General features: G+C 36.0%; 3 protein-coding genes across 4 annotated transcripts; all 3 read left to right on the top strand.

Moving 5' to 3' along the window:
- Positions 1-7: 7 nt before the first annotated feature.
- LOC116288853 (asparagine synthetase domain-containing protein 1) lies at positions 8-9,056 on the top strand. The gene is made up of 10 exons (XM_031695714.2): positions 8-214; positions 855-1,073; positions 4,775-5,041; positions 5,290-6,227; positions 6,695-6,920; positions 7,194-7,228; positions 7,445-7,625; positions 7,977-8,044; positions 8,136-8,310; positions 8,501-9,056. Exons 1-10 carry the CDS (start codon positions 155-157, stop codon positions 8,684-8,686), a joined length of 2,355 nt encoding a protein of 784 aa, XP_031551574.2. The 5' UTR covers positions 8-154; the 3' UTR covers positions 8,687-9,056.
- A 2,705-nt stretch (positions 9,057-11,761) lies between these two features.
- On the top strand, positions 11,762-19,467 carry LOC116288855 (putative histone-lysine N-methyltransferase PRDM6). The gene is given in 7 exon segments (XM_031695716.2): positions 11,762-11,945; positions 17,121-17,306; positions 17,731-17,942; positions 18,046-18,295; positions 18,404-18,492; positions 18,918-19,206; positions 19,209-19,467. Coding segments are annotated over 6 exon segments (1,164 nt in total). The 5' UTR covers positions 11,762-11,945; positions 17,121-17,122; the 3' UTR covers positions 19,349-19,467.
- Positions 19,468-20,660: 1,193 nt separating this feature from the next.
- On the top strand, positions 20,661-26,433 carry LOC116288867 (uncharacterized). Of its 2 annotated transcripts, none has more exons than XM_089030381.1 (7): positions 20,661-21,327; positions 21,740-21,905; positions 22,036-22,088; positions 22,730-22,786; positions 23,147-23,203; positions 24,215-24,245; positions 24,819-26,433. In XM_089030381.1, exons 1-7 carry the CDS (start codon positions 21,256-21,258, stop codon positions 25,832-25,834), a joined length of 1,452 nt encoding a protein of 483 aa, XP_088886507.1. In that variant the 5' UTR covers positions 20,661-21,255; the 3' UTR covers positions 25,835-26,433. The 2 variants fall into 2 exon arrangements, with proteins under 2 accessions (XP_088886507.1, XP_088886508.1); XM_089030382.1 differs by having other exon boundaries at positions 24,941-25,155.
- The last annotated feature ends 645 nt before the right edge of the window (positions 26,434-27,078 follow it).

Below are 27,078 nucleotides of genomic sequence, written 5' to 3'. Positions count from 1 at the left end.
GGCTAGTTGCTACTGCGGGCACTTGGTTCTTTTCAAGATGGCGGCAAAATTAAGTGTTGAGGATTAGATTGAATGAAAAAATTCTTTTTTTGCGGTTTTCATTTATAAAATTAACATTATTTAACGGTAGGGGTTAAAGGATATCGGTACCGAAATGTGCGGTATATTTTTCTGTGTATTTAAGGATGGACCATGCTGTAAGAACAGAATTGAGGTAAGTTAATTTGACAAAGTAATCTGTTCCCTTGAACTTGAACTTTTGCTCAATTATCATCGTACAATGCATAGTTAAGTGTCTATTTTATAGATTTAGAGCTTGTCTTTTTTAGTATTTTACATTCTTCTCCCTGTAAGCTATCTAACTAGGGAAGCTAATGAGGATTATGCTTCATTATTATCAACCAAGATGGCAGCTATGATGTCACATGCATCCCAATAATATGCATATGTCTCCAGTCTCCTTGCCTGTTTCAGCTATGTACAGCACATCTCCTTGCGGTTGCTGGATGTCTATATTCATCATCCAGCCATCCATGTTTCATTACCAGTGTTTGTGACCATACCCATCTCAGCTGTCCATATCCTTACCTCAAGGACCTGGTTGTACGAAGGGTGGATAGCACTACCTGATCAACTTATCCACTGGATAGAGATTTATCGGTCGGATAATACCATCCACTTTTTGCCAACAACAGACCCAAGCCCTTAGTATTTCTGGAACTGATTGTCTAAGGGTACACAATCCATGCCCCAGCTGCCAATACTGCATGCCTTCACTTCTATGACTTACAGCAATCCCTGTTCCAATCAGTATTGCAAGAATAATCTTGTTTCTTAACAATCTCCTTACCTAGCATTTAGTGCATACTATTGAACCACTTATAAGAAGGAGAGGACCGGATGACTTTAGTACTAAGGAGAAGATACTTTCTGATCATGAGTCTGGTCAGATGTATGAGCTCATTCTTAAGGGAGCAGTGCTTCACCTTCGAGGATCACTCACTTCACAACCTCTTGAAGATGATGATGGGAATGTGTTGATTTGGAATGGTGAAGTGTTTGATGGTATCCATGTGAGTAAAGTTTTATTGTTAGTTTCATTATTTTATTATACAATACAATACAATACAATTTTATTTGCTCATACAAGAAAATTTACATGAAATGTGAAAAACAACTATAGAAAACAACTAAGAAAATAAAGAATAGATAATTGTCAAAAGAACATAATTCAGAGCCTGGGGTCTAAATTAACCATAAGGTTTTCGAGTTAGACCCCAGCAATTTAAAATTTAACATTGGAGTAAACTGAAGAAGAACCAAGTACATAAAAAATAATTACAATTTAACTGAACAATAAAACTGTTAATCCACAATTAGAGTAATGACATGTATGGTATATATTAACATATATGAAGAAAGAAATAGAATATTTAGAAAAAGGAAAATCTAAGGAAGAACTAAATTTTTATCTGTAATTGGTCGGCAAGTAAATAACTTTTTAATTTTTTCGCAAACGAAAATACATTAACATTTTTTAAGTGGCTAGGAATTTGTTCCCAGAGTTCAATCGCCATATTAGCCATCATTTGCTTGCCTATATTGGTACGCACTTGTGATTTATGCAAGTTTTGCTTTGCTGCGTACCTGGTATTGTAAGGATGGATATCTTTTGCATATTTGAAAAAAGAGGAAAGTGTCTCTGGGAGCTTACCTTTGTGCCATAAATGAGTAAATTTTAAAGCATGAAGACGATAAATATTATTTACTGTGAGAAGCTCCAAGAGATTTAGCAAGGGAAGAGCGCTTTCGGTGTTTTTGCCAAAAGATACAGCAAAGAACATTATTCTTACAACTATATTCTGTTTGACTTGCACTTTCTTAATGTGCGTTTTATAAGCGCTTCCCCAGGCCAATATTGCATATGATATGTAGGGATAAACAAGGTTGTAATAAATTTGTTTCAGTTGATGAATGGAGAGATAATGCCGTAATTTTGATATCACTCCAATATTTCGTGAAATTTTTGAGCAGACATAAGAAATATGGTATCTCCATGATATGCAGTCATCAATTATGACTCCTAAATATTTTATGTGGTCTTTTCTTTGTAAAGAATTGCTTGAACCATCTCTGTTTTGAAATTTCAGATCAATTACCGCGTCTTTCTTTTTACTTGATTTCACGATCATGAAATTTGTTTTTGTATAATTAATTGATAGTTTATTTGCGTCACACCATGTCTTAACTTTTTGGAGCTCAGAGTTCATTAGTTTTTCAAGTTCCCTTAAGTCATAGTGCGAGGCAAAGACATTCGTGTCATCAGCAAATATTCTAAATTTCAGAGTATCAGAGCAGTTTGGCAAATCATTAATATATAATAAAAACAAGAGAGGTCCAAGAGAGCTACCCTGAGGAATTCCACAATTCATCGTTTGTTTTGAGGATACGTTGTTACCAAAAGCAACATATTGTTGCCTATTTGTTAAATAACTGGTAAACCAATTTAGCGCAATACCTCTGACTCCATATAGTTCTAACTTTTCTACTAGAATTTTGTGATTAACAGTATCAAAGGCCTTTGAAAAATCTAAAAATGCACCACAAGTATACATTTTATTGTCTATTGCTTTCCTTAGGTTGTCCGCTATTTCAGTAATGGCTAGTGAAGTTGAGTGGCCTTTTCGAAATCCAAACTGAAACTCGAATAAAAAATTGTGTTTTTCAATGTAATTGATCAACTGTTTGTAGACGAGCTTTTCGAAAATTTGAGTAAAAGCTGATAAAGTTGAAATTGGGCGATAATTAGCTGGATCCATGGCATCTCCTCCTTTGGCGACAGGTGTTACCTTAGAAATTTTAAGAACATCGGGAACAATACCTTGAAGCAGGGATTGATTAAATATTATTGTTAATGCTTCACTAAGGTGGTTGCTCGATATTCTTATGCACTTTTGCGGAACACCAATGCATGATTTGTTCAATTTCAGGTTTAGAATTTCATCGTGTACCTCATTTGAAAGTATCCCACGAAACATGAAGCTACTTGGATTCGATGTTTTTATGTATTGGCTTGGATTGACATCAACCTCCGGTATTTTCCCAGCAAGATCTTGGCCAACATTTATAAAATATGAATTGAACTGATGACAAATGCTAGCTTTATCAGTATGACATTTATTGTTATGAATGATCTTTTCGATACTTGTTACTGACGATGCTTTTTTCCTTTCGATAATCATACCAATGAGCTTCCATGTAGTTTTTAAGTTTTCTTTGTTTAAATCAAACTGTGCTCTAAAGTAATTTGTTTTAGCAGCTTCTTTGATTTTATTTAATCTATTGTTATACGTTTTATAATACTTAATTTTTTCCGGGTCATTACTTAAGAAGTGTGTTTTAAAGAGCTTTTGTTTTTTCTTAATTGAGTTAAGTACAGCAGCGGTAATCCATGGTCTTTTCAATTGTCTTCTTTTTTGCTTAGTTACCTTCCGTATTGGAGCGTGACAATCAGATATCTTCTGAAGCATTTCAACAAGTCTATTCATACTTTCGTTAACATCATTTGTAATAAGGCTTTTAAAGTCAACATTTTTTATGTCTTTCAAGAAAGCATCATTATCAAAGTTCGAATAATCTCTATAATACTTATTTTCGCCTGTCACAGGGAGCCTGTTTGATACTGTACAAAATACCGGAAGGTGATCGGTAATATCAGCTAAACAAATTCCTGCTTTCAATATTTTATGAGGTACATTCGTATAAATGTGATCTATTAAAGTTGAGGTATGATCCGTGATTCTTGTTGCTTTAGTAATAAGAGGAAAAAATCCAAGGTTCAACAACATATCAAGAAACTCGGATGTTTGATTATCGACATTATATTTCAAGAAGTTGATATTTATATCTCCTAAAATAAATACCTCATACCCCTTATTGTTAAATTTTTCCAATTGGTCCTTCATAGTTTCACTAAAAAGCTCACGGTCACCAGAGGGATGCCTATAGATACAACCAATCATAATGTTTTTTTCTTTCTTACGCATAATTTCAATCCAGCATGACTCGATGTCAATTGTTGATAATTCAAGGTCTTTTCTTCGGACAAATTCCAATTGATTAGACAAATAAAGGCCAACACCTCCAGCCGAAGTTTTGGAATTTGTATTCAAGAATTCGTATCCTGGTATGCTAATATTTAGCCGACTATTTTCGTTAAGTTTCGTTTTAGAAATAGCTATAACATCTGGAACCTCTTTTGTTATAGAAAGAATATCATGCAGCATAGATATATTTTTAGATAGACTGCGTATGTTGCAATGTATCATGGAGAATCCATTCTTCCTGCTGGTCTCAGTGAAAAAATTTCCCATTTGTTTAATGGTATAATATTTAGATTCGATATTACTCCCATAATCCTGAAATCCTGGATCTTTATCTGGGCTTTCAATTACATCTTGGAAAAGATCTTTTGAGTCTAGCAAAGTGGCAGAGGAATGATAAATCCATGCCCCAGTTGCTTTAAGAAACTCTTCTATGTACATGTATTGCTATAATGTGTGAGGTTTCATTCATATTTGGGTTGCCTGTGGTATAGCCTCCAAAGGAAGCCCAAGGACATCCAAAACTATACCAATGAAAATTTGGGCTGTCTATGTTGCGAGCTACCTGTGTTGTGGGCTACCTGTGTTGTGGGCTACCTGTGTTGTGGGCTACCTGTGTTATGTTAGACAAAGGAAGTCCAAGTACTCACTTCAAATACAAAACTCAACAGATCCCTGCAGATAGCAATGACACCTCATTATTGGCACATCTTCTTGGCAACCAGTTTAACTCCCCCAGCCATGTTCTGAAAGTAATGTCTCACATCCAAGGACCTTGGTCATTTGTTTATTATCAACCAATGGAGGGCAAGATCTGGTTTGGACGAGATTACTTTGGAAGGAGGAGTCTTGTGTGGCATCTTCCAAGAGATGATGATGATGTTATAGCTGTGTCATCTGTAGCACAGAGAAATGACGAGGATAAAAACATGAGCATGGTAAGTTGGATACCTGGAAAATGATCCAGCTATTGCAATACTAAACAGCATATTGTATGACCCTTATATCCAGCAAGTATAATTACAAGCACAGGGTAATGAGGTAATGATCCCGGCAATTTGTTTAAAAGGCAATCAATGCTATGGTGTGGTGTGGTGAGGCTTCAATATCTAGTTTAAGTTAATTGAAGGGCACTGGAAGTACATGTATACATTTTATTGATATTCATAGTTGTCTCATTTTTCAGACTTGGGAAGAAATTCCTGCTGATGGTATTTATTGTCTTGAAACAAAACTACACGACACAACTCAAAAACAGCATGTAGAAGCATTCAATTTTAACACTTTTAAACTCAAAAAGTATCCTTGGACTTTGACCCCCATGAACCTTGATTCACATGATGATTTCTTTACTATGAAGGCACCTGTGAAGCCTTTTAACAAGGACCTTCCAACAGAATCTGACCTGGAATGTTTAGGTAATGAATATACAAATGAAAGAGAGCGGAATGGAGTAAGAAAAAACTTAGAATTTGCCCTGCACTTGGCCGATCAACAAGACACTAACAACACTGCAAGAAGCTTAGAAAGAGAAGCTCTGTTGGTCCATGATGAAAGGAATACTGGCGGTGATAAACAAAATATACGAAGCTCGTCTTCAGACAATGAATGCTTAACACAAAAACATGAAATGGGACAAGAGGGAAGAGATGTCACTGCTTCCCCTGTGTCCAATAATCAGCCTTCTAAGCAAAGATCTGGAGCTACTTCACGTAACATTGACACGTTGAAAGAATTGTGCAACAAAGTTATGACATCTAATAACTTCCACAAACTAACTGCCATTTGCAAGGATGCTGGCTCTTCAGCTTTAGATGTAAAAGAATGCAATTATCAAATTAAGGAAATGACTTTGGACAGCTTACCAGAATCTTTGATTTCGGTACTCGGTGAAGCAGTAAGGAAGAGAGTATTTAATTTACCAAGGATCAATTCTAATAGTGAGAAACAAAAACTTGAGTATGAAAGTCATGGACTTGGTAGTTCACCAGCAAAGCTACCCTGTGGAAAGGATGAACTTTGTGATGAAGATTCCTGTGAAGAAAAAAAAATTGTTGATACAAAAGTTGGCATTCTGTTTTCTGGTGGAATAGACTCTATTGTTCTTGCAGCATTAGCAGACAGGTAAATTAATAAATCCATTATATATTTATACTTATATTGTATAGTCATCTAATGGGCTCAGTTTTGTGTGGTTCACTCTACATGCATTACCACTTACTACTAACATTCACTATTTACAGCACTTGCATGTTGATTTTTACAGAGAGAGTGGGAAAACTTAAGAGGGAACCTGGAGAAAACCCTTGTGGCAAGGGAGAGAGCAACACATCAAAGAAACTCAACTAACATATATGTGGTTCAGTCAGGAATCAAACCTGCGTTCCTAGGATTGAACTACAGTTGGGAGAGACAATGCAGTAGCAACGCCATCGGCATGCCCCCATGCATTTGTCCTTCCATTCATCCATCCGTTTGCTCGTCTATTCTACCCACACGTTCAACCGTCAATCCATCCATCTTTTCATTACCTCTTATCGCTTCTCAGAAGTTTTATACCACAATATTTTTACAGCTGTATTTTATTTCAGTTTTGTCCCTATGACCGAATCAATAGATCTCATTAATGTTGCATTCGAGCAAAAGGTTCCCAAACAAAACCCCACAAACAAAAAGAAACCTAAACCCAACAAAACAGAAGAAGAAGAAGAAGAAGAAAGAGGATCCAGATTTGATGTTCCAGACAGACTGACGGGAAGAAAAGGGGTTCTAGAACTGAACATGATTAATCCTCAGAGGCAGTGGAACTTCATTGAGGTAATAGGTCACTTGACAAATAAAACATGCCGTAGTATTGAAGTTAAAGTTGATTCTAATGGTATTTCAGAAGAAGAAAAGGGAAGAACAAATCGTAGTTGCACAACTTTGTACCAGACCATTTGCGCGATGGCATCGTTTTATTATCAGAATACTTTGCGAATTTTCGGTTCTTGTTGACAGAGCAGAACTAGTCAACGCCTCGAGAATAAAGCCATACCATTGATAAGTTAGGCGCAATTAGAAAAAAATATGTTTTTGTTTGTTTTGCAGGTCAATGTTAACCTGAAAGATCTTCAGGAAGCAAGGTCAGGAGTATTTTGTTGTTGTGAACTAGCCTGCGTGCATTGCGGTCTGCGGTTGTCCTTGGACGAAAAGGGCGAAAATCTTTCTCCCTTCCCATACCCCTTTGTTAATGGGTACTCATAGCAATGCAGGATTTTTGTTAACAAGATAGTTCTCTATTGTTATATCCATACCACGTTTAACAGACTATTGATATATATATATGTGTGTGTATATAGGTTGAAGCATATTACCCACTTGGTGTCCCCCCTGACCTCCGTACTAGATGATAGTATAGGCTGTGCACTATGGTTTGCGGCCAGGGGGAGTGGCGTATTACGTTGCCCGACGTGTATTATGGGAACTACAGGCGGTTCTACAAAGTGCGTTCATCCGTATGAATATACCAGCGTGGCAAAGGTAACAACAACAACATTATAATTCTTTTTTTGTATTTATCTTTATTCTTGGAAATTTTTTTTTTTTTTTTTTTTTTTTGCTGCTGCTGTTTTTGCGTTGTTGCTGCTGATACTACTGGGCCCGGTTGTACGAAGGGTGGATAGCGTTATCCGACGGATAGATCCTTATCCAGTGGATAAGTCGATGCTGTTATCCAATAAATTTATCCACTGGACCAGGCTTCGTACAACCGGGCCCTGCTGTTTTAACTGCGGCTGCTACTACTTTTGTTGCTACCGCTGTTGCTATTGTACAGAGAAATTTACACTCATACAAAATCCCTTTTCTTTACTGTATTTCATCCATGCGCAGGTTCTACTGGTGGGGATGGGAGCAGACGAGCAGCTTGGAGGATACGCAAGACACCGATCAAAATTCAAGTGAGAGTCATGATTTATTTTGAGTTTTGCTACGCCTTCACGTCACGTGGTCAATATTCTCGTATTCTAATTAAGTTTCTTCTATCTGTAGTCAACAAGGCTGGCAGGGATTGGTGGATGAGATGGAGATGGAAGTCAATCGAATATCAGAACGCAATTTAGGTAGAGATGACCGCTGTATATCAGATCACGGGCGCGAGGCGCGTTTTCCATTTCTTGACGAGCAAGTTGTGTCTTTTCTAAGTGGGCTCCCTGTCTGGCTCAAGGTAAGTTCTATAGTATAGCATAAGATTAATCTTACAATAGAGATAAAACACAAACATAATTTTGTAGTTAGCCACAGGTAGCCCAGTGTTCTCAAAGCGCATGTTTAGTTTGGACTCAGGAAGCCCAATATGAAATCGCAATGTCTCTGTCAAACCCACCGAACTTAATAAAAAGTTCTCGTGATTTCAGGCTGACTTAAGATTACCGAGAGGGACTGGGGAGAAGATCTTATTACGTCGAGCAGCAAAGTTACTGGGTCTTACGTCTTCAGCGGTCTTACCCAAAAGAGCCATTCAGTTTGGTTCACGTATTGCTAAACTTGAAGGAACGAGTGAGAAGGGATCTGACACGTGCTCGCGATTAAAATTAAATTAATTCTTTTTATATCTTCTGTAATATGATATAATATATGATATGCCCGATGGGGGGAGGGGAAGGGAAGAGATTTAGTCTTTTCACACATCTTCATCAAACAATCCTTACTACTTTCTAATATTCTTCACACGAGCTGTTCAACCATTCAACTCACGCGTCAGAGGTTTTACTGATTGTTTCCGAGGAACCGGAAGCTTTGTTGAACGATAAACAGTTTTATTTTTTACTCGGAAAACTGGTCTTAAAACAATAAAACTAAACCCAACCTAACAAAAGAGTGGTACTGTATTAAGTGGACAATCAAAGCAACCGCGTTGATTGGTACTTTATTGCTGGGAAAGTTGTCTAATAAAACCTTATTACACTTTCACTTTCCATGTAAAAGCCTTACCCGAAATTCGTAACTGCATTTGGCCTGACAACCGAATAGTCGGACTGATTCTCGAACAGACACGTGTGACTGAAAACGTCCGTGATGTCTGTACCGTGATGGCTCGCCTTTCTTCAGTTTCCTTGTGATTTCCTACTGGTTAGGAAACGCATGCGCAGATGAGAACTCGTTCCGTTAATGGTTCGACACGCGGGACCATCGCCGCAACGTCGTCTGGTTTCCCGTCTGGTATAAGCGAAACCACCAGTTTTACTGCTCTTGTCCTTTTGTCAACTGATGATGTAGCGTGCATTGGTTTTGATAACAATTTGTGCCATAATTGTCATAATCTTCGCGGGGTGTTGCCGTAACTGGTAAAATGGTGGTGCCGCAGCAGGGAACTTCTATTTTGCTCACCTCCATTCTAACGGACGCATACCCTATTTATTACGGTCATCCAAAATCATTGAAGGACATTGACCACTTTACTACGGCCGGTAACTCACAGATCGATCCTTGAGACAATATTTAAGCCACAGATATTAATAATAATAATAATGAAACTTATATAGCGCACATATCAAAATTCATGGCGCTTCACAATAAAAAATAAAATAAATTACAGACGTATGTTACAATATTGATAAATGTCATAGTTCATTGATATTCACTTTGAACCAGAGGAGACAAAGTTCTTGAACAAATAAGTTTTCAGTTCATTCTTGAATAATTGGATTGAAGAACTTTTCCTAATTTGAAGTGGGAAGTCATTCCACAGTTTGGGTCCAGCACTTAGAAAGATCTGCCACCATAGGTCACCAGACGAGATCTTTGTTCTTCTAGATACTCCATCGTTGTAGATCTGAAAGTGCGCAAATTTTCTCGATTCTATAGCATCAGCCAGGTATGGGGAGCTATATCATACAAGCACTTGTACACAGTGAGCAATATTTTGAATAAAATTATGAACCATACTCCAAAAATTCGACTTTTCATCATTTTTTTAACACCAAATTTAACGAACTAATTCACAATGCCATTTTTATGGCGATTATCTTTCACGGAGTGGAAAACTTGAAACAAGGTTTTACGTCCCACAGAGTTTCATCAAGGTCTGGTCAAGTTTGGCCCCTTCTCTCCTACTGGTGTTATTGTCGGCTCGACAAAAAAGGCGGTTTGCGGTAATTAAGCAACGCCTACATAATTAGGTCAATGATGGGGAATTTAGAAAAAAGTGTGCCATATATTCATTTAGTACTTCACCGAGAACAGGTGTCGATGGTAGATCGTTAATGCTAAACCTGACCTAAATGGAGAGGCAATCTTATTTTCCTGGAGCAAAACGTTACGCTTGACTTCAGTGCACAGGAAACTGCCTACAGCCAGACATTAGTTATGATAAATTTTACTTGAAATTTCACATCCATTTGATATTTAGTTTAGGATGGTAAACCAGTTAGTGAGATATCCTTGTCAACTATTAATTTCCCCTCAAATTAACCTAATATCTCAACTGTGCTCTAAAAAAGTCATTACTCGCATTCTTACAATACATAATGAACGTTTTACTAAGGCTAACTGATCTGAATTTTTTTTAATCGATAGTCACCATTCGTTAACTTGGCGCCTGTTATAAATCAGCATGAGATCTGCCCGCGAGTATAAATAAATATGTCAAAATATAAATAAATAGAAAGTCGAAGTATAGTTTATTATTTTAGTCACCATAATATTTTACCAACAAAATTCGTTTGACTTTTACTAAAAGAAAATCATCACAAGATTGGAAAAAAAACCAAAAAAAAAAACGATATGTGATGTTTTAATTTATTTATTTTTTAAGAATTTCTATCGAAAATTTGTTTTAAGTTAATCAATAGTGAGAGGGACGGCCTAAGAAAGTATTAAAAAAGAAATCTTATTTGCTTTTAATTTTTAATAAGTTTTTGCTCTTTATTTTTGGATTCGAAGGATCTAGAATAAGTACTACCAAATTGCAGTCTTTTCTAATCGACTCATTTATTCATTGATTTTCTACGCTATTTAGTGTATTAATTGTGGAAGAAACAGAAAATTCTATCAATAATATAAACTAATCATTGTTGAATTGACACTTTGAAACGGTGTTTAGATAAACGAAAAATGAAATGATAAATAGAGTTCAATATTAAATAAGTTAATTAGAGGAGGTGAAGTTATTATAATCCATAAAAGGCTGTAATATTGATTCCTTCAAACTTAGTTTTTAATTTTTGAAGAATGTTGAATTCATTGGAATGAGGATTTTTAGTTTTTTGGCATGTCCTTTGTATTGGTTGGGAAAAAAAACAATGGAAAAAACACGTGAACAAGTTTTCATTGTGCTCGATATGCTACGAAGAACAAAAAAGTAAAACCAATGTTATAGGTGGCATGAAAAAAACAAAAAAAAAAAAGAAAACAGAGCGAAAAAATAACAGGTTTAAAAAAATTATCAATGAAATACGTTTTATATTATTCTCAAATATTCCTTTAAGATTTTCTGTGGTTTTATTTAACACGTGATGTCAATTCCTGGAAGAAAACCACAAATGCAAAAAACGTAGGAAATTCAAAAAGGATTTTTGTTGTTTACAATTATTTCATTTAGTTTTTTAAAACGAAATGTCATAATATCCTTTGTCATTGTTTTCAAACTTGTCTCTCCAATCAACTAAGTTTGCTTTATACTTCATCAATATTAACTACATTTCTTTTTTATCTACCACAAAAAAATCCCTGGTGACAATCACTTCGTGCTGGAGTTTTGACAGCTAACTTGGTTTTTCGTTATCCTGTCAATTAAACGAAGACATTTGGTGGATTAACCTCATAACTAAACTACTTGGGTTATCCAAGGGCTCCCACAAGGTAAATTATTTCCATTTAGTACCATTTGTATTTTCGTCGTAAAGTTTTCTAGTTTGTTATTATGCAGGGACGGTCAGTCAGTATGTAAAAAAGCATCTGGTTTCAGTGCTAAGTACCCCCAACTAACTCCTAGATGAAATCCTAAATTTCCACCAAAATAACCTCATTAAATGTAATCGTTTATAGGTAACACTATTTCTAAGAAATACTCTTTGTGATATTTAGTGATTTTGGTTGTTTTATATACTCATTACCTGTAGTGACCAAATTCCTTTGAACTTGTTTCTTTCCATTCACGAGAATTCAAGTGGTATTTTTATTAAGAGCTGTTTAAATCAATTCGATGTAGTTAAACTGTAAGAGAAATTCCGTTTATTACAACCCACTTATATTTCCGATAACTGGATAGCATAAATGTTAATAATTTAAAAGTGTCTAGTTGACTTGACTTGCAGTTTATAACGAAAAATGCAAAACATTTCGTCTCTTCATGTGATCTCTTTGCAAAATCCAATTCCTATCCTATTCCGCCAAATCGATTTAGAAAAAAAACTGCAATTGTTATTCTAATAGAAAAAGACATTGTTTATCGATTTTGTGGAGTCTTGGATGTCAAAACATGTAAAGAATACTGCGATTTTTCTTTGACAGGTGTTTGTAACATAAATTCTTGCCTCGAACGGTTGAGTCATCCTTGTAGACTGACACTGCTTTATAACAAACACATTTAATCAATAAATTTTATAGAAATAATTTCACTTATAATTCCAGTATAATTCTTTTATCAACACAATTTTTATTTCATAAAAAAACTAAGTTAATTGGTTTATTGATTAGATTCTCGAAGAATTTTCACGTAAATCATCGCCACACATCGGGAAATTATTGTTTGGAAACACTAACAAAGTTTTGTTTTTCACCAACTGGTATACACTTCTCTGTTTTTCTTCGGCGAGCTTTTAAGTTTTTCAAGAACCCGTTTTGTTTACAAAACGGTGAGATAAAGCTATCCAGCTGTGGTTTTCACTAAGTAAATTCATTCTTTTCGAAACAAAACTAAAAGCATTCATAGTTAGCAACCACCACCGGAGGTCAAAGCATTTATTCGCCTCAAAAAGATCGAATTAAGTGTTTGATTTTAAAGTCGATAAACTATTTTACTTCTAGAAGAATGAAACGATTTAATATAAGATCGATTGAAGTTCAATTTCAAATTTCAAAAAAGTTTTGAAAGAAAAATTGGAATCCCAATACTAGAAATTTTAATTTGCCCAAATCGACTCAAGTTTAAGTTATATCTTTTTTTGTTTCGATAGAGATATACAATATTTATTCATTTTTTGTTGGTTAAAACTCCAGTTAAACATCTTGAAGTTACAAAAATACTATGAAAGAGACTGTTAAAAAAATAGAAAATTTTTGCCTTAATTTGGCCAAAAATGAGGTTTATTAGGTACGCTATTATAGTTTTTATATCGTTGTAAGTCATTTATCGTGTCAATAAAATTTCGTATTTTGACAAATACGACAGGTACTACAATATTTTATTCAAAATAATTACAGCAGCAACTTAAACTAAGTAACCTCAGATGTTGAAGGATTTATTTTTTCCACCATATTTCACTTGCTCTCAATTTTTTTTCTTTTTTTTTTCTTTTTTTGCTTTTGCATCAAGTTTCATTCGGAATTCTATTTGTAATTTTTAAACAACTGAATTTCGCTTCTCAGTTTTGTGAAAAAGTGATAAAAACTTCTGTTAATTAGAATTAATTTTCGGTTTATAGTGTAAAATCTTTATAAGGATATTAATGTTTTACAAGTCACGTTTGTACTTACTTTCTTGCCGTGTTGTGCCAGTTAGCTGTCAAACGAGTAGCAAAAAACTCTACTCTTGTCGTTTCTGTTTTCATTTTAGGACAAAATGACAGAACTTTGAAAGCACGAATAAAACAAGAAAGGCTTGATGATTTAAAAAATCACGTAAAAAAATTGTATTGATTTCCTGTCTGTTTTTGATGCATTTAAAACTGATCTTGCTGTTCAAATCGTAAATACGAAACTCGAGGACTAAGTTAAGTTAAGTTGAAGTTTTTGAAGGAAGAGACAAAAATGCGGTTTCATTTGTTGTCCTTGCCATTTTAAAAGACTTCTAACTCATCTAAAAATTGAGAACGTCATTTATGAATGAAAAGTATAATTTTCTAATCTTCTTTAAAATATAAAATGGTTGTGAGCATTCATTTTCTTAACATTGTTGACGATTACCGATGCAAATTTTACATACTAACGTTTTGAACTAAATGTTCAATATTCATAGCACAATGAGAATTAGATAATAGGAGCTTGAAAGAAAAATGGTTGACTATGTTTACTTTAAAACGTCTTGAAAGTAAACCAGGTTGAATTCATATGTGCTTCAAAAACCATGGATGTATTTTAAACAAGTTCGTGTTTCATTGTTTTGTCGCTTTAAATTTTCAAAATGATCTGAATTAATGAGTTTACCTCATGACTTACTCCGACGAAGGACTAACGTCCGAAACGTCAGTTTCACAAAGCTTTTTACGGTGATCCAATTTATCCACAAGTTCCTACCAGTTTATTTCATACTTTTTTAAGTTTACGAGATTTGTGAAAAAAATATTCTTCCCGTGTAACTCAGTGCTAGTTTTGGAACACTCGAGACTGTATAACCAATTCCAATGTAAAAGTGAGACTTAATAATAGGAGAAAGTTAGAGAAATTATTACAAATGTATTGATATAAACTTTTATAACTAGTTCTGGGTTGGTTAGGAGTGTCGGGAGTTGTTCATTGAATTTAGTTAACCTAGGATAACTTCGTTAACCACACCTTCCAGGTTAACCGCAGTCATTCTAGAAATGATGCCTTTATTCAAAGTTAAATCCCAAAATAAATTAGGGATTGGGTCAGAACAAGTTGTGAGAGCGACTGAGGTCGAAGTTCTCGCTCAGTAGGAAGCACACCAACTATCTTAGCCACAGTGATACCGCTGACACTTGAGCCAATAACGTTTTCTTATCATACACATTTTAGTGTTAGAATTGCTAGAAATTTTTCATAAACGATTTTTCACACCTAAAATGTTGTTTCGTTTTATACGTAGATATGTAGAATTGAATTGGACACTAAGCTTTTTCGTTTTTTTTTTTTTTTTTGTAAGGTTTCGGACTCTGAGCTTTCGGCCATGTTGGTCATAATCAGGTTACAAAGATTCGTAATTTACTAAACTGGATTTTTCACCTTACACGTGTCTCGAAACCTGTAATCGTGATTTGATTACAGAATGTTTTTATTTTTAAGATTACTTTGAGATTCGCACCAGTTGTTGTTTAGATACACCATTAGTACTAGTTTTGCACTTGAAACAATGTATTTCAGGTGCGGACGCATTGACCATTGAATTAGTGTGATTTATTTTAAAAGTTACTAATTCCACCTATTATCACAACATTATGTAAGACTCTATAGTTGAAGAGAAAAAAATGTTTTTTTATGCAATTTACTTATCAACTTGATATAATAAGACATAACTAGCTAAAAACTGTGAGCTGCGTCGGTGTTTCTAATGAAACAGCAATGATAAATGGGTAAATCATACACCTTGAAAAGATGAAAAAACTTACTGACGTTTCGGACGCTAGTCCTTCGTCGGAGTAAAAGAGAAACGTGTTACAATGTATTTCAGTTGTAGACGCATTATATGTGAATTTTGTTTTTCTTATAAAGTAATAAATGTAAGGCTCTGACTCAGATAACAATTATTTACTGTTGCGGTAGTTTTCCCAGTGTAATTGATATCTCGTCCCACAAACATAGTATCTGTGTAAGCTATCTGTTTGAAGTACTATGAGAATATTGCGAGACACTTTTCTTTTATTGAAGGATTTGTGAGTCATTATTGAAAACGGTACTTTAGTCTCGGCGCTTATACTATTAGTAATTAGAAAACTCATTAATAATTCATGAGGAAAACACAATAGAAATCATGACCATGAAGGTGATTTTATATCGGATATAGATTCGTCTTCATTTGCATAAACTTTAACTTGGATTTTCTCTATCAAACTTGGTTCATTTCGTAAAGAATTCTGTACCATATGAGAACATACATCATGAGTTTTCTAAGCCGTTTAATAAACTCGCAGATCGTGTTTTATCGGGTCTAAAACCACTCGGCTACGCCTCGTGTTTTATACCCGATAAAACACTCCTGCTCGTTTATTAAACAGTACATAAAGTGTTTGACTTTTATAAATTCATAAAATTTTAATAAACTATTATTAAGACACCCTGCAAATATAAAAGAATTTCAACCGGTTAAGGGATAAACTAACCTGGAAATACTACCAGTCGTTATTGCTTACTATACTAATAATTCAATTCCAAACCCTCCTGTGAATAAGTCTTCGTCGCGAAAATAGAAACTTCACAATACAAGGTTTGTCATGATTGTGTTGTATAGTTTGGAAATCTCATAGTACTAGTTAATTTGAAGGAAATTCTTTTAATCTCAATTTAAACGATACAATTGTTGTTTTCTATTCAAAAACAAAAAGGTTTATCGGCGTTTACCGCGAAAACCCTTAGCGTTAAGTAGATACTTAAAGTCTAAATCTTGTACATGTAGTTTTTAAGATATTTCAAATCGTATTCTTTAATGATGTAGAAGTTGCCGAAATATGGTGTGAGTTTCATTTTGACAGCAAGGCCCCCCGAAGTGTCGCTGAAAGAACATTTTTAAAAATATCATTCATTGTCTGGACTTTAAATTCAAAAATTTCAGTGTGTTTCTGTAGTTAAAAACTTAATCTACCAAAACATAAACTTATTAAAACAAAACTATTTGGTGGTTTTAGTTAATTCGGTGGGATGTTTCACAGTAAGACGTTAAGAAAAAGAAACTTATTTGGAAACTTCTTTTGCGATAATAACAATCATAAAATAATCATTGTTTATAACAAAATAACGAAAAATTCTTCTGTTCTTCTCGCAGTTCGATAGATTTAGTCTTTACATCTTCATAGTTTTTCCTGCTTTTTCAGCATCAACAGTTTGAACTACTTTCTCGATTTTCTGCGAATTCAATTGACTTCTCAAACTCATCAAATTCGTTTTTATCAAGCACTTCAAGTTTGAAACTGTTTTTTCTAGCGATGATTTCACCAGAGGAACGAAAGCCTACAGTTTCCTCGCCATCAAAGGATCGAATTAAGGTTTCCTGGGAAGACTTCTATGCCTTTCTTTATGGTCATCGTGAAGTGGTCGCTGTAGACCCCGAAAATGTCAGACATAAATACGACAAAAAGAGACGAGTTAGTCAAGAAAAATTAGAAACTGGTAAGTTGTCAGTTTTTCCAGAAACTTTTTTAAATGATACGCGAACTCATTCACAGTTCCCTGCGCCATCTTGAAAGGTAGCCGTTTTTTTGCTTCGGAGCGAAACGAACGGTGCGCTTGCAATGATTGAGATATGTAAATAATTGTCCAAGGTGTTAAAAAGGGTCTCTATTATTGCAAGCTCACTGTTCGTCTCACTTCGATGCAAAGGCACGGCTATCTTTCAAGATGGCGCAGGGAACTGTGAAGGGGACCATTAGTTCATTGGGTTCCAACATTTTATCGGAAAGACGCAAAAAGTTTGACTCAAAAACTGTGAATAAACTCTACCAAACATCTAGAACCTTGGAGTTCATTATTACTGCAGTCATAAAAGTTTAAAATTTCTCTTAACCCTCTTGTATGCGTTTTCCCCCTTTTCCAGAAAAAATTGAGAGAAGAAGGTCGTCTTCTCCACTTGCTGCACTGGTCTTCCCAGACGAGGTACAACTTTGTCGTTCAAGTATTCCTGGAGCGAAGCTGGGTGTCTGTGCTGCACGTACCGTACCCCCCGGTACGTGGATCGGCCCGTATGAAGGGCATTTAGTCACCAGAGAAGAGATAAAACCGGATACTGATACCCGATATATGTGGGAGGTAAATATGACATATGTCAAGGACTATTCAGCCCTAGAATAGTGACTCTATATCTTCACGTAAACCAAAATATTTGTACTAATAGAAGCTTGTATTTGTCTAGATTTATAAAGATGGAAAATTCAACCATTACGTTGATGGCCAAGACGAAAAGACGTCGAGTTGGATGCGTTTTATCCAGTGTGCTCGTTATAGGGAAGAACAAAACATGACAGTATTCCAGTATTGCGGCAATATATATTACCGTGCTTACAAACACATTCCCGCTGGACGGGAGCTTTTGGTCTGGTACGACGAGAAGTACTCGGAACTCATCGATATCCCTGCATTATTGAAGAATTTACCAAGAAAAGGTTTGTGAAGTTGATTAATTATTTTAGAGGGTTTTCATGGCAGCCATGTTATTTATTATATTGTTATTTGTCAAAAGTGATTTGCTTTTTTTTTTTTTATTTCAATAGAAACCGGAACAGTTTGGAGGAATCCTTTAGGAAGTCCGAACTCTGCCATCCCAAGAGAAAATGACATGTTTTATAATGGATTAGGGCAGGTAAAGAACATTCTTGCCATCCATTCGTCCGTACCATTGCTTATCCATTTAATCGTGCAACCATCCATTCATTTATCCACTAACCTTGCATACATGCATGCAATAATGCATCCATTTATTTTTCCATCCTATCCATCCATCCATCCATCCTATCCATCCATCCATCCATCCCTCCTTACCATTGCTTATGCATCCAACCGTGCAACCATCCATTCATCTATCCTCTAACCTTCCGTACATGCAGGCATCAATGCATCCATTAATCTTTCTATCCTATCCTATTGCTTATCCATCCATCCTTTCATTTATCTTTTTCATCCATCCATCAATCGATCAATCATCCACTTATCTTTGTTTGATATTCTCTTGATTTAAAATTTCTGGTTTTGGTCTCTTTCATAAATTCAAAATATTTTGTCCTTCAGGAAAACGGATTGGACCGTTTAAGCCAACACAACGGAATTTTTCCAATGGATCTGAACGACACCGGCGAAGTAAATATGTGGAAATGTGGCCAGTGTAACCAGACATTCAGTCAAAGAGTGCTTCTACAGATGCACATTTGTTCACAAGCTCCCGATAAACCGTTTCACTGCGGTCACTGTCCCACTGTCTTTAAAGATGCCAGCGAACTTCGTGATCATGTTGTCACTCATATCAACGAAAAACCATTTAAATGCGGCTTCTGTGGAAGATCATTCGCTGGTGCTACGACTCTAATAATCACATTCGAACACATACCGGAGAGAAGCCATTCAAATGCCGAAAGTGCAATAAGACATTCACGCAATCGACACAGCTGAGCAGACATCAAAAGAACCCAGAGGAATGTATTCCAAGTTCATCGGAGAAATAGCAAGCTTTAGCTTTGTTCATCTCTGAGTGGAATAACTTCTGCTTATTTAAATTTCTGGCACATTACTATCGATTGTTTCACCGAAGTACAAACCATTGTATATTACCAAGGAACTTCTGCCCCCCCCCCCCCCCCACCCCACCCACCTCCAAAGCACAACACTAACATATACACATGGGCCAAAACATGAGAAAAAGCTTAAAACCACATGCATTATAAGATTCTGTTTTACACTCTGGAAGCTATTGAAGTGAAAACCAAATTACGCTTCGTGTTGCATCCTGGAACTAATTCTCCAACCTGCAATACTGCAATGCATTTTGGGATCATATTTAATTGCGCATGTGCACATATATAGAATTAATAAATTTGTGCTGGGAACGCGAAAAAAAGCACAAATTAATTTGCTTTTAGATTAAATTTTGTAATTTTTAATAACGAGTCACTAATATTGCTAGCAATAACCTTGTTGCAACATTTTTGGTTTATTTTTTGATGAAAAGTATACGGTAAGTTTTAAGAATTTTAAAAGTGACAAATGCTATCAAAAACAAGGGATGGCGGATCATCCATTTTGAAGGTTTTTTGTGTTTTATAGGTGCTTACTCCATGTTCCAAATTATCAAGTTTTTAATATTATTGCGTCATGAAACGAAATAATTTGTTGATATCATAAATTTATAGTTGAACGGTGAAAATTGAATTGAATCAATTTTATGTATGAGTTAATTTGTGTACAGCCAATCTTGTACCCTGAGTCCTCCAGCGCCTGATATGTCGTCAGCACCTTACCGGCACAAGCTCGCTGACCAAAAAGCCAGAAGACTCTGGGTTCGAGATTGTGTACAGCGGACTTGTTTTTACTCAATCATATAAGTACCGCTGTACATATTGACTACAGGCTCTTTCGTTAAGGATACTGAACTTTCGTTTGTAAATGACCTTTTAGATTCTAACATGGATCATTTTTTAATCCATGATTGGGCTGAGCGTTAATGCAAACGAGTCAGTAGTTAGGTCGTACAGCGGTCGTTCAATTAAGTTTTTTAAAATCTATTTAAATTTCTTTCTTTTAATGTAAAAATATCTAAGACATGATAGAGTAAAATTTCTTTCTTTTAAGGTTAAAATATCTAAGATATGATAGAGTAAGATTTTAAATTATTAACATTAAAATGCAAAAAGAGTCATACGTTGTGGAACAACTTGTAACATTCTTGAAAACATTAGGCTGCCATGTTTGTTTGTAAGTTTATTTTAACATGGCCTTATCGTCCTTTCTTTTTCTTTTCATTTTTATCTTTTCTTTCTCTACTCTACTCTAAGTATCTAATTTTCGGCTCTTCTGTTCTATTCTATGCTCTACTTGTCTATTCTTTTCCCCTCTTTTTTTCTCTCCTGTTCTTTCTCTTTCTCTTTCTCTTTCTGACAGTACTATTGATTAGCACCTGTTAGTTTCATTAGTCCCAAAGCAACTTCATACACTTCCATATTCCAACTTTCCTAAATCATGTTTACTCATCATAATCACTGTTTGTATTTAATATAAAACACAAATAAAAACCCCTCTCAAACATGTTCAAAATAAACTCAGTCCAGATATAACAAAGTCGCTTTTGGTGTATGTGTAAACTTTGCATTTTACAAACTGTGACTTTATCACCTTGGAAGACGGTTATTTAAACAAACATACGAACACATGTGAAAAAGTCAGTGTGACACTATATGAGTTATCCGTTCAGTGTTTGAACAATTTGATGAAACAACTTTGCTCTCAATTAAAACGTCGACCATGCAACGAAGGATTGTGTATTTAAAACCTCCATCTAGTCTGTTTGAGTTACATATAGGTTTTCATTTCTATACTGATCGTCATTCAAGAATAAGCCAGCAGTCCAGCAATTAGGATGGGCATCGTTTTCTACATGGTGGTTTTCTTCTCTCTAGTTAGCGTTAATTATTCAAGACAGTCAAAGCAAGTAAGTTCATCAAAGCTGACACCAGGCAACTTTATTTTATATTAAATTTAATTTCTTTGATGAAATTGTGCAAAAAAAAAAAAAAAAAAAAAGAGGTTAAAAAACCGCTTAGATTCAAATCTTATCGATACCTTGATCAAAGTCATGGCACATGGATTATCTCACACATTGAACCGTGAAACAATCTCTGGACTGATGTAAGTCGTAGCACGACTAACTCACAGATTGAACCATGAAACAACCTCCTGGTTCAGGGCACTTCTAGCTCTCAGAGCGCCTTAGGTTAGTTTCCCAACACCAAGGGAAAAACGTTTTGCCAACTAAAAAAAAACAGGTTTGCCATACTTTTCATTGGAATGGAATGATTTTTTTACTTCAATTTTTTCCAACAAGTATCTTCCAAAAACTACAGGGCAATGGCGTTCAGTTAAACGATGATTGTCATAATGGAATTGGTGGTAGCGGTGGGAGCGGCTGTAATGGTGGAAATAGTGGAAACAGCGGCGGTAGTGGTGGTAGTGGCCAATGTCCAACAATTGACGTGCTCTTTAAAACCTGCTGTAAATCAGGAAAAGATGGCGAGTAACATAAAATTGGATTAATATTGAATATTACACTTATTACTCTTTTACCATGCAGATGAGAATTGTTTGGCATTTATATAGTATTCCCAATATTTAAGAGTTAATGTTCGCTTCTTCCCTCCAGGGCAAGATGGAAGGAACGGTCGTGATGGACAAAAAGGAGATAAAGGCGACAAGGTATCTCTATCATGATCATTTATACTCCAGTTTGGAGTTCTCGTTTGCTCATCTGCTCATCCTTAGGCTGTGCGTTAAAACTTCGGCTAGTCATTCAACCAAAACCCATGGAATGTTAATCAACTTGTATTGTTCCGTAGTACTTACATTCCTTATTATACAGTGGACCTTAATAAAACGAAATAAGGCATTTAGACACCATCAGAGTTAAGGCTGAGCAAGACGAACTCGAAATGGGAGTATTATGATCAAAAAGAAGTATCCAAGGGGTATATCAAGGGCGTGATCCCACGATAACACCCATGGGTTTTAGGAAGAGGAGAAAGAAGGATTGATGGGGAGAGACCTTACGAGACATCATAGTTCCACTCTGAATCGCTACCTGGGGAAAATGCCGGTTACTACTTTTTGTTGCAAGAAAAGAGAGACGAAGCGAAATTATGATGTAATCAAAATAAGAACGAAACATTTAAGGGAGAGATGGATCAAAAAAGTTGCTGTTATAAATCATTAAAGAGGCTAAATAGACCAGTTTCGAGTTCGTAAATTAACATTGTATTACAAACTCTATTACCAGTAATAGTGACCAGTGCCTAAAAAAAATAAAGACTTTTATATTAACGTTTTACAATCTTTTCCAGGGAGATCGTGGGCCACCAGGAAGCAGTGGGAAATGCAACTGTACCATAAAACAAGAAGTAAGATATCACGTAGTATAGACCGATAGAAATAGTTTACTCTGGTCCGTTTCAGGGACGGCTCTTTTCAATTCAAAATATACCATTGTTATAACATTTTTTATCTATACCGTGAAACAACCTCTGGACTTATCTAAGTCAGGGAGTGGTTAACTTACAGATTGGACCTTGAAACAACCTCCTGGCTGATCTAAGTGGTCAGGGCACGGCTAACTCACAGAGCGTCTTAGGTCTGTTCTGGGGGGGGGGGGGGGGGGTGGGGAGGGGGGAGAGGTGAATGCACTACCGCTACACCAACTTTGATTCCATTAATATTGTAAGGTGTATTGGTAACCAAGCTTTTTGTACAATTGGTTTCAGGATATAGATGCGCTTCAACAAAAATATAATTTAATGGAACAGTCGTTTAACGCCAAGGTAAATGTTGTACTGTAAAAGTAATAATGATAACTTTATTGACAATAATAATTAACTAATAATTCATTATAATATGAGACGTGATAAGAATATTGCTATAATTATAAAACAAAAAAGGAGAGATTATAAATATAAAATATTTACTTATTTATCTATGAAAACATATTTGTGAAAACATATTTGTAAAATAAATTAATAGCTCAAAACACGAGTCCAGCTCTTCACACTGATATAATACTATATTAAAACTATACATTATTATTATTAAAATCTAAATATTTCTAAATTTCCGCTACATTGGCGTTAAGATTAAAGTCATTCAAGAATTCACTGTCCTTAAAAAAAGGGGTCCTTGTCCCCCTGACACACATGTGTACTGACTTAATTATTTCAAAAGATAATCGAGTTCTAATCCATGTTATAGTACTTGCATATGTGTCCCCTGTCCTCTTGGTTAATTTCTCAGCAAGGTGCTTTAGAAAAATCTGGCATTCTGCCCCCATCCCTCCATTTGTACCAAAAACTAAGGGCGTAAAAGTTCCCATATCGACATCGATTACTCTTTGCTGGTACTTTCTCTTTTTTTCGCTTTCTTGATCCTTGAAGATTGTAGAAGTGGATTTGTTTTGGTTGCTCTTGGAATTAACATGCGATACTCTTACATCAAAAAATGCAGTTACTCCCTGTGCCCAAAACGATCCAGCTTTGATGTCGAGCCTTGCATCCTGACTTGTGCTAGTAGATTTTAGATTAAATTGTTCGCCATCCAATGGGATAAGCTGTGGCTCCTTTTGAACGTTGTTGCAAACCTTGTTTAAAAGTATGGCAAGTAGATCACGGACATTGTCATGTCTTTGTGCAACAAATCCTCCCTTGTTGTACTCCCTTGTTGTACTGTTATGCGTAGAGCAGTGTTGACGAGTGAACGATGAGCATGTTGATGCTGCTGTTGTTTTTGTAGTTGTTTCCAATTGATTGAAAAACTAGTAAATAGTTTAAAATTTGTTTCAGATAAAAGAAATGGAACTAAAGCTCAATGGAAGTTAGTATTTATGCCAACTAATCATTTTTCTTTCTTGCTTCCTTGCTTTCTTGATTGATACATGCCTGCTTATTTGCATGATTGATTGCTTGCTTTCATGCTTGCTTGCTTTCTTGATTGCTTGACTGCTTCCTTGCTTCCTGGCTTCCTGGCTTCCTGGCTTCCTGGCTTCCTGGCTTCCTGGCTTCCTGGCTTCCTGGCTTCCTGGCTTCCTGGCTTCCTGGCTTCCTGGCTTCCTGGCTTCCTGGCTTCCTGGCTTCCTGGCTTCCTGGCTTCCTGGCTTCCTGGCTTGATTGATTGCTTTTATGATTGCACGATTGCTTGCTTCGTTTACTGCTTGATTGCTTGATTGATTGCTTGTATGATTGCATGATTGCTTGCTTCGTTTACTGCTTGATTGCTTGATTGATTGCTTGTATGATTGCATGGTTGCTTGCTTCGTTTACTGCTTGCTTGCTTGCTTGCTTCCATTCTTTCCGTTTCCTTCTTCTTGTGCCCCTTCTCCTTTTTTAAGTTTGGTTATCAAACTTATTTTCCTCTTTATCCTCAACCGTTCTTTTCCAATCTCCTCAGCTTCTACCATGGGATTCTTTGAACACGTTGTAGCCATTAAAGGAAGAGGAGCATCACTAGAAGCGTTCCAAATAAAAGGCGTCCAATACCTGGTACTAACAACGACTATGTCCCACCCACAGGTTTATACGATAACCAATTCAACGCTACACTTGAACCAAAGCTTACCAGTCTATGGAGCTTACACGATCAGGCACTTCCAAATGAACGGTTACCACTTTTTAGCCATTGCTAAACGATATTACAGAAGTTCATTTCTGCAATATTCTGCAATCTTCAAATGGGATGGTCAGGGGTGGCCCCTTTTTCAAAGAATTAGCACCAAGGGAGCCGGAGAGATAAGTTATTTCACGATTCAAGATCAAAAATTCCTATGCATTGCCAATTCTCATGATGGCCAGACGTATGCTCTCGATTCTTTAATCTACAAATGGGACGGACGAATATTTGCGCATGACCAAAACCTTCAAACCGAAGGTGCCATCGCTTGCTCAGCCTTTTCGATCGACAGGGAACATTTCGTTTCATTTGCCTCGAAATCGCCTCATTCCAATTCACTCGTTTTTAAGTGGTCTGGGAAAGCGTTCAAAAAGTTTCAAGCTATCAGAACAGATCATGCAGTCTACGTACATCATTTCAGTATCCAAGGTCTTCATTTTCTTGCTTTTATCAACGAAACTCGCTATTCGTATCATTCCAAGATAGGCATTTTCAGATGGTCCAACTCGAAATTCGTCCCTTTTCAAACTATGAAGAACAGCGATGCTGTTTCTTTGCGATCATTTAAGGTTAACAGCGACCTGTTCCTGGTTGTGGCGAGCCTTTCATTGACTTATGCTAGCGACCGAAGCGTGGCAATTTACAAGGCTAATGGAAATGAATTCAAATTTTATCAGACGTTAAAATCGGTAAAGGTTTCAGATGTTGCGACGTTTAACCATGAAGGGAAGACGTACCTTGCTGCCTCCACTGTTTCGTCCGCTGTGGATGGCCATTTGTACGAATGGGTTTCGTAGACAATATGCAAGCTTCGAGAAAACGGAACTGTTATATATACATATATATGACTGGAGAATTTGACAGGACAAACATGAAGTAGAATTAGGATAGGGGACTGGTCATTGTTTATCACCCTAGGGGTGGGGGTGGGGGAGGATTTTTGATTTTTGTTGTGACATCAATTAAACTAACTAATATTTCTTTTTGACCCCTCCCCTTCCCCCTTATTAGTGGTTGCATGCTACTGAGTGATCAATCAAATAACTTTATTTTCCACGGTAGACGGCTCAGCAAGCTGATTTTCAGACATTCCGTGCTAATGACCCGTCTTTGATTCCTGTCAATGTTTACTTGATCCCCCCAAGAGGCACTATATTTCTTTATGATCCATGATCCCCCCTTATTAGTGGTTACTACTGTGTGATTACCTCCTTTGATTCCTGTCAATATTTACCTGAGCCCACCCCCCTTCCTCTCCGTAAATCCTCCGCCCCGTAGGAGATAAATAAAGTCCTGTCCCTTAGTGGAAAGTGTTAGATGCCGCTGATCATGACTTAGTTTAATAAAATATTGTAAATGTGGAAAAAGGAGTTGAAATAAAGCTAGTTGAAATATGGATGATTTCCATCCATCCATCCATCCAGCCTGCCATCCAGCCTGCCATCCAGCCATCCATCCACTTTTTGTTCGATTCGCTTATTCGTTACTTCATTAATCCGCATCTTTAGTTGAAAATCTGTCAATATTGTCATGTTTAGGAAGACTGATGACAAAACGACGAAATTAAAAGCAAACACTCTCTGCACAGTCTAACAAAACAAATATTCCTAGAAACTGCAGTAACAATCACAATATTTGTTCAGACTGCTAATCTTATTTACCGAACTTTATTTGCACAACTGCTTACCCATCAGTTTTTTTTTTTTTTTTTTTAATTGTTTTTTTTTTTAAATGACTTTCGAGTCAATGGACGACAAGAAAGTCCTGATTTGAAAACTTTAAGGTGAAAACGAAGAGTGAACTGAAATCTGAGAGGAGAAAATGAAGTTTAAAAAAAGAATAAAAGCTAAATCGATCTATAAAGAAATACATGCTAAAGTTCCATTTCCCTAAAATATCGTTTTTTCAGCCTTAAATGTTGATAGGGAAGCGCTAATTACTTTCCATGCGTATGCTTTTGAACGAATAACGATGTTTGCCAACAAGAAATTAAAAATGGTATTTCAGCGTACAGATCATTGATCAAAAGTTGTAGTTGTGT

This window comes from Actinia tenebrosa, unplaced genomic scaffold, assembly GCF_029948245.1.
Source record: "Actinia tenebrosa isolate PJP-AT-01 unplaced genomic scaffold, QUT_ActTen_1.0 PGA_scaffold15__27_contigs__length_11533743, whole genome shotgun sequence".
NCBI classification, from domain to species: domain Eukaryota; kingdom Metazoa; phylum Cnidaria; class Anthozoa; order Actiniaria; family Actiniidae; genus Actinia; species Actinia tenebrosa.
Note: the sequence above shows the minus strand (reverse complement) of the source record. Positions and strands in the feature narration are given on the sequence as shown.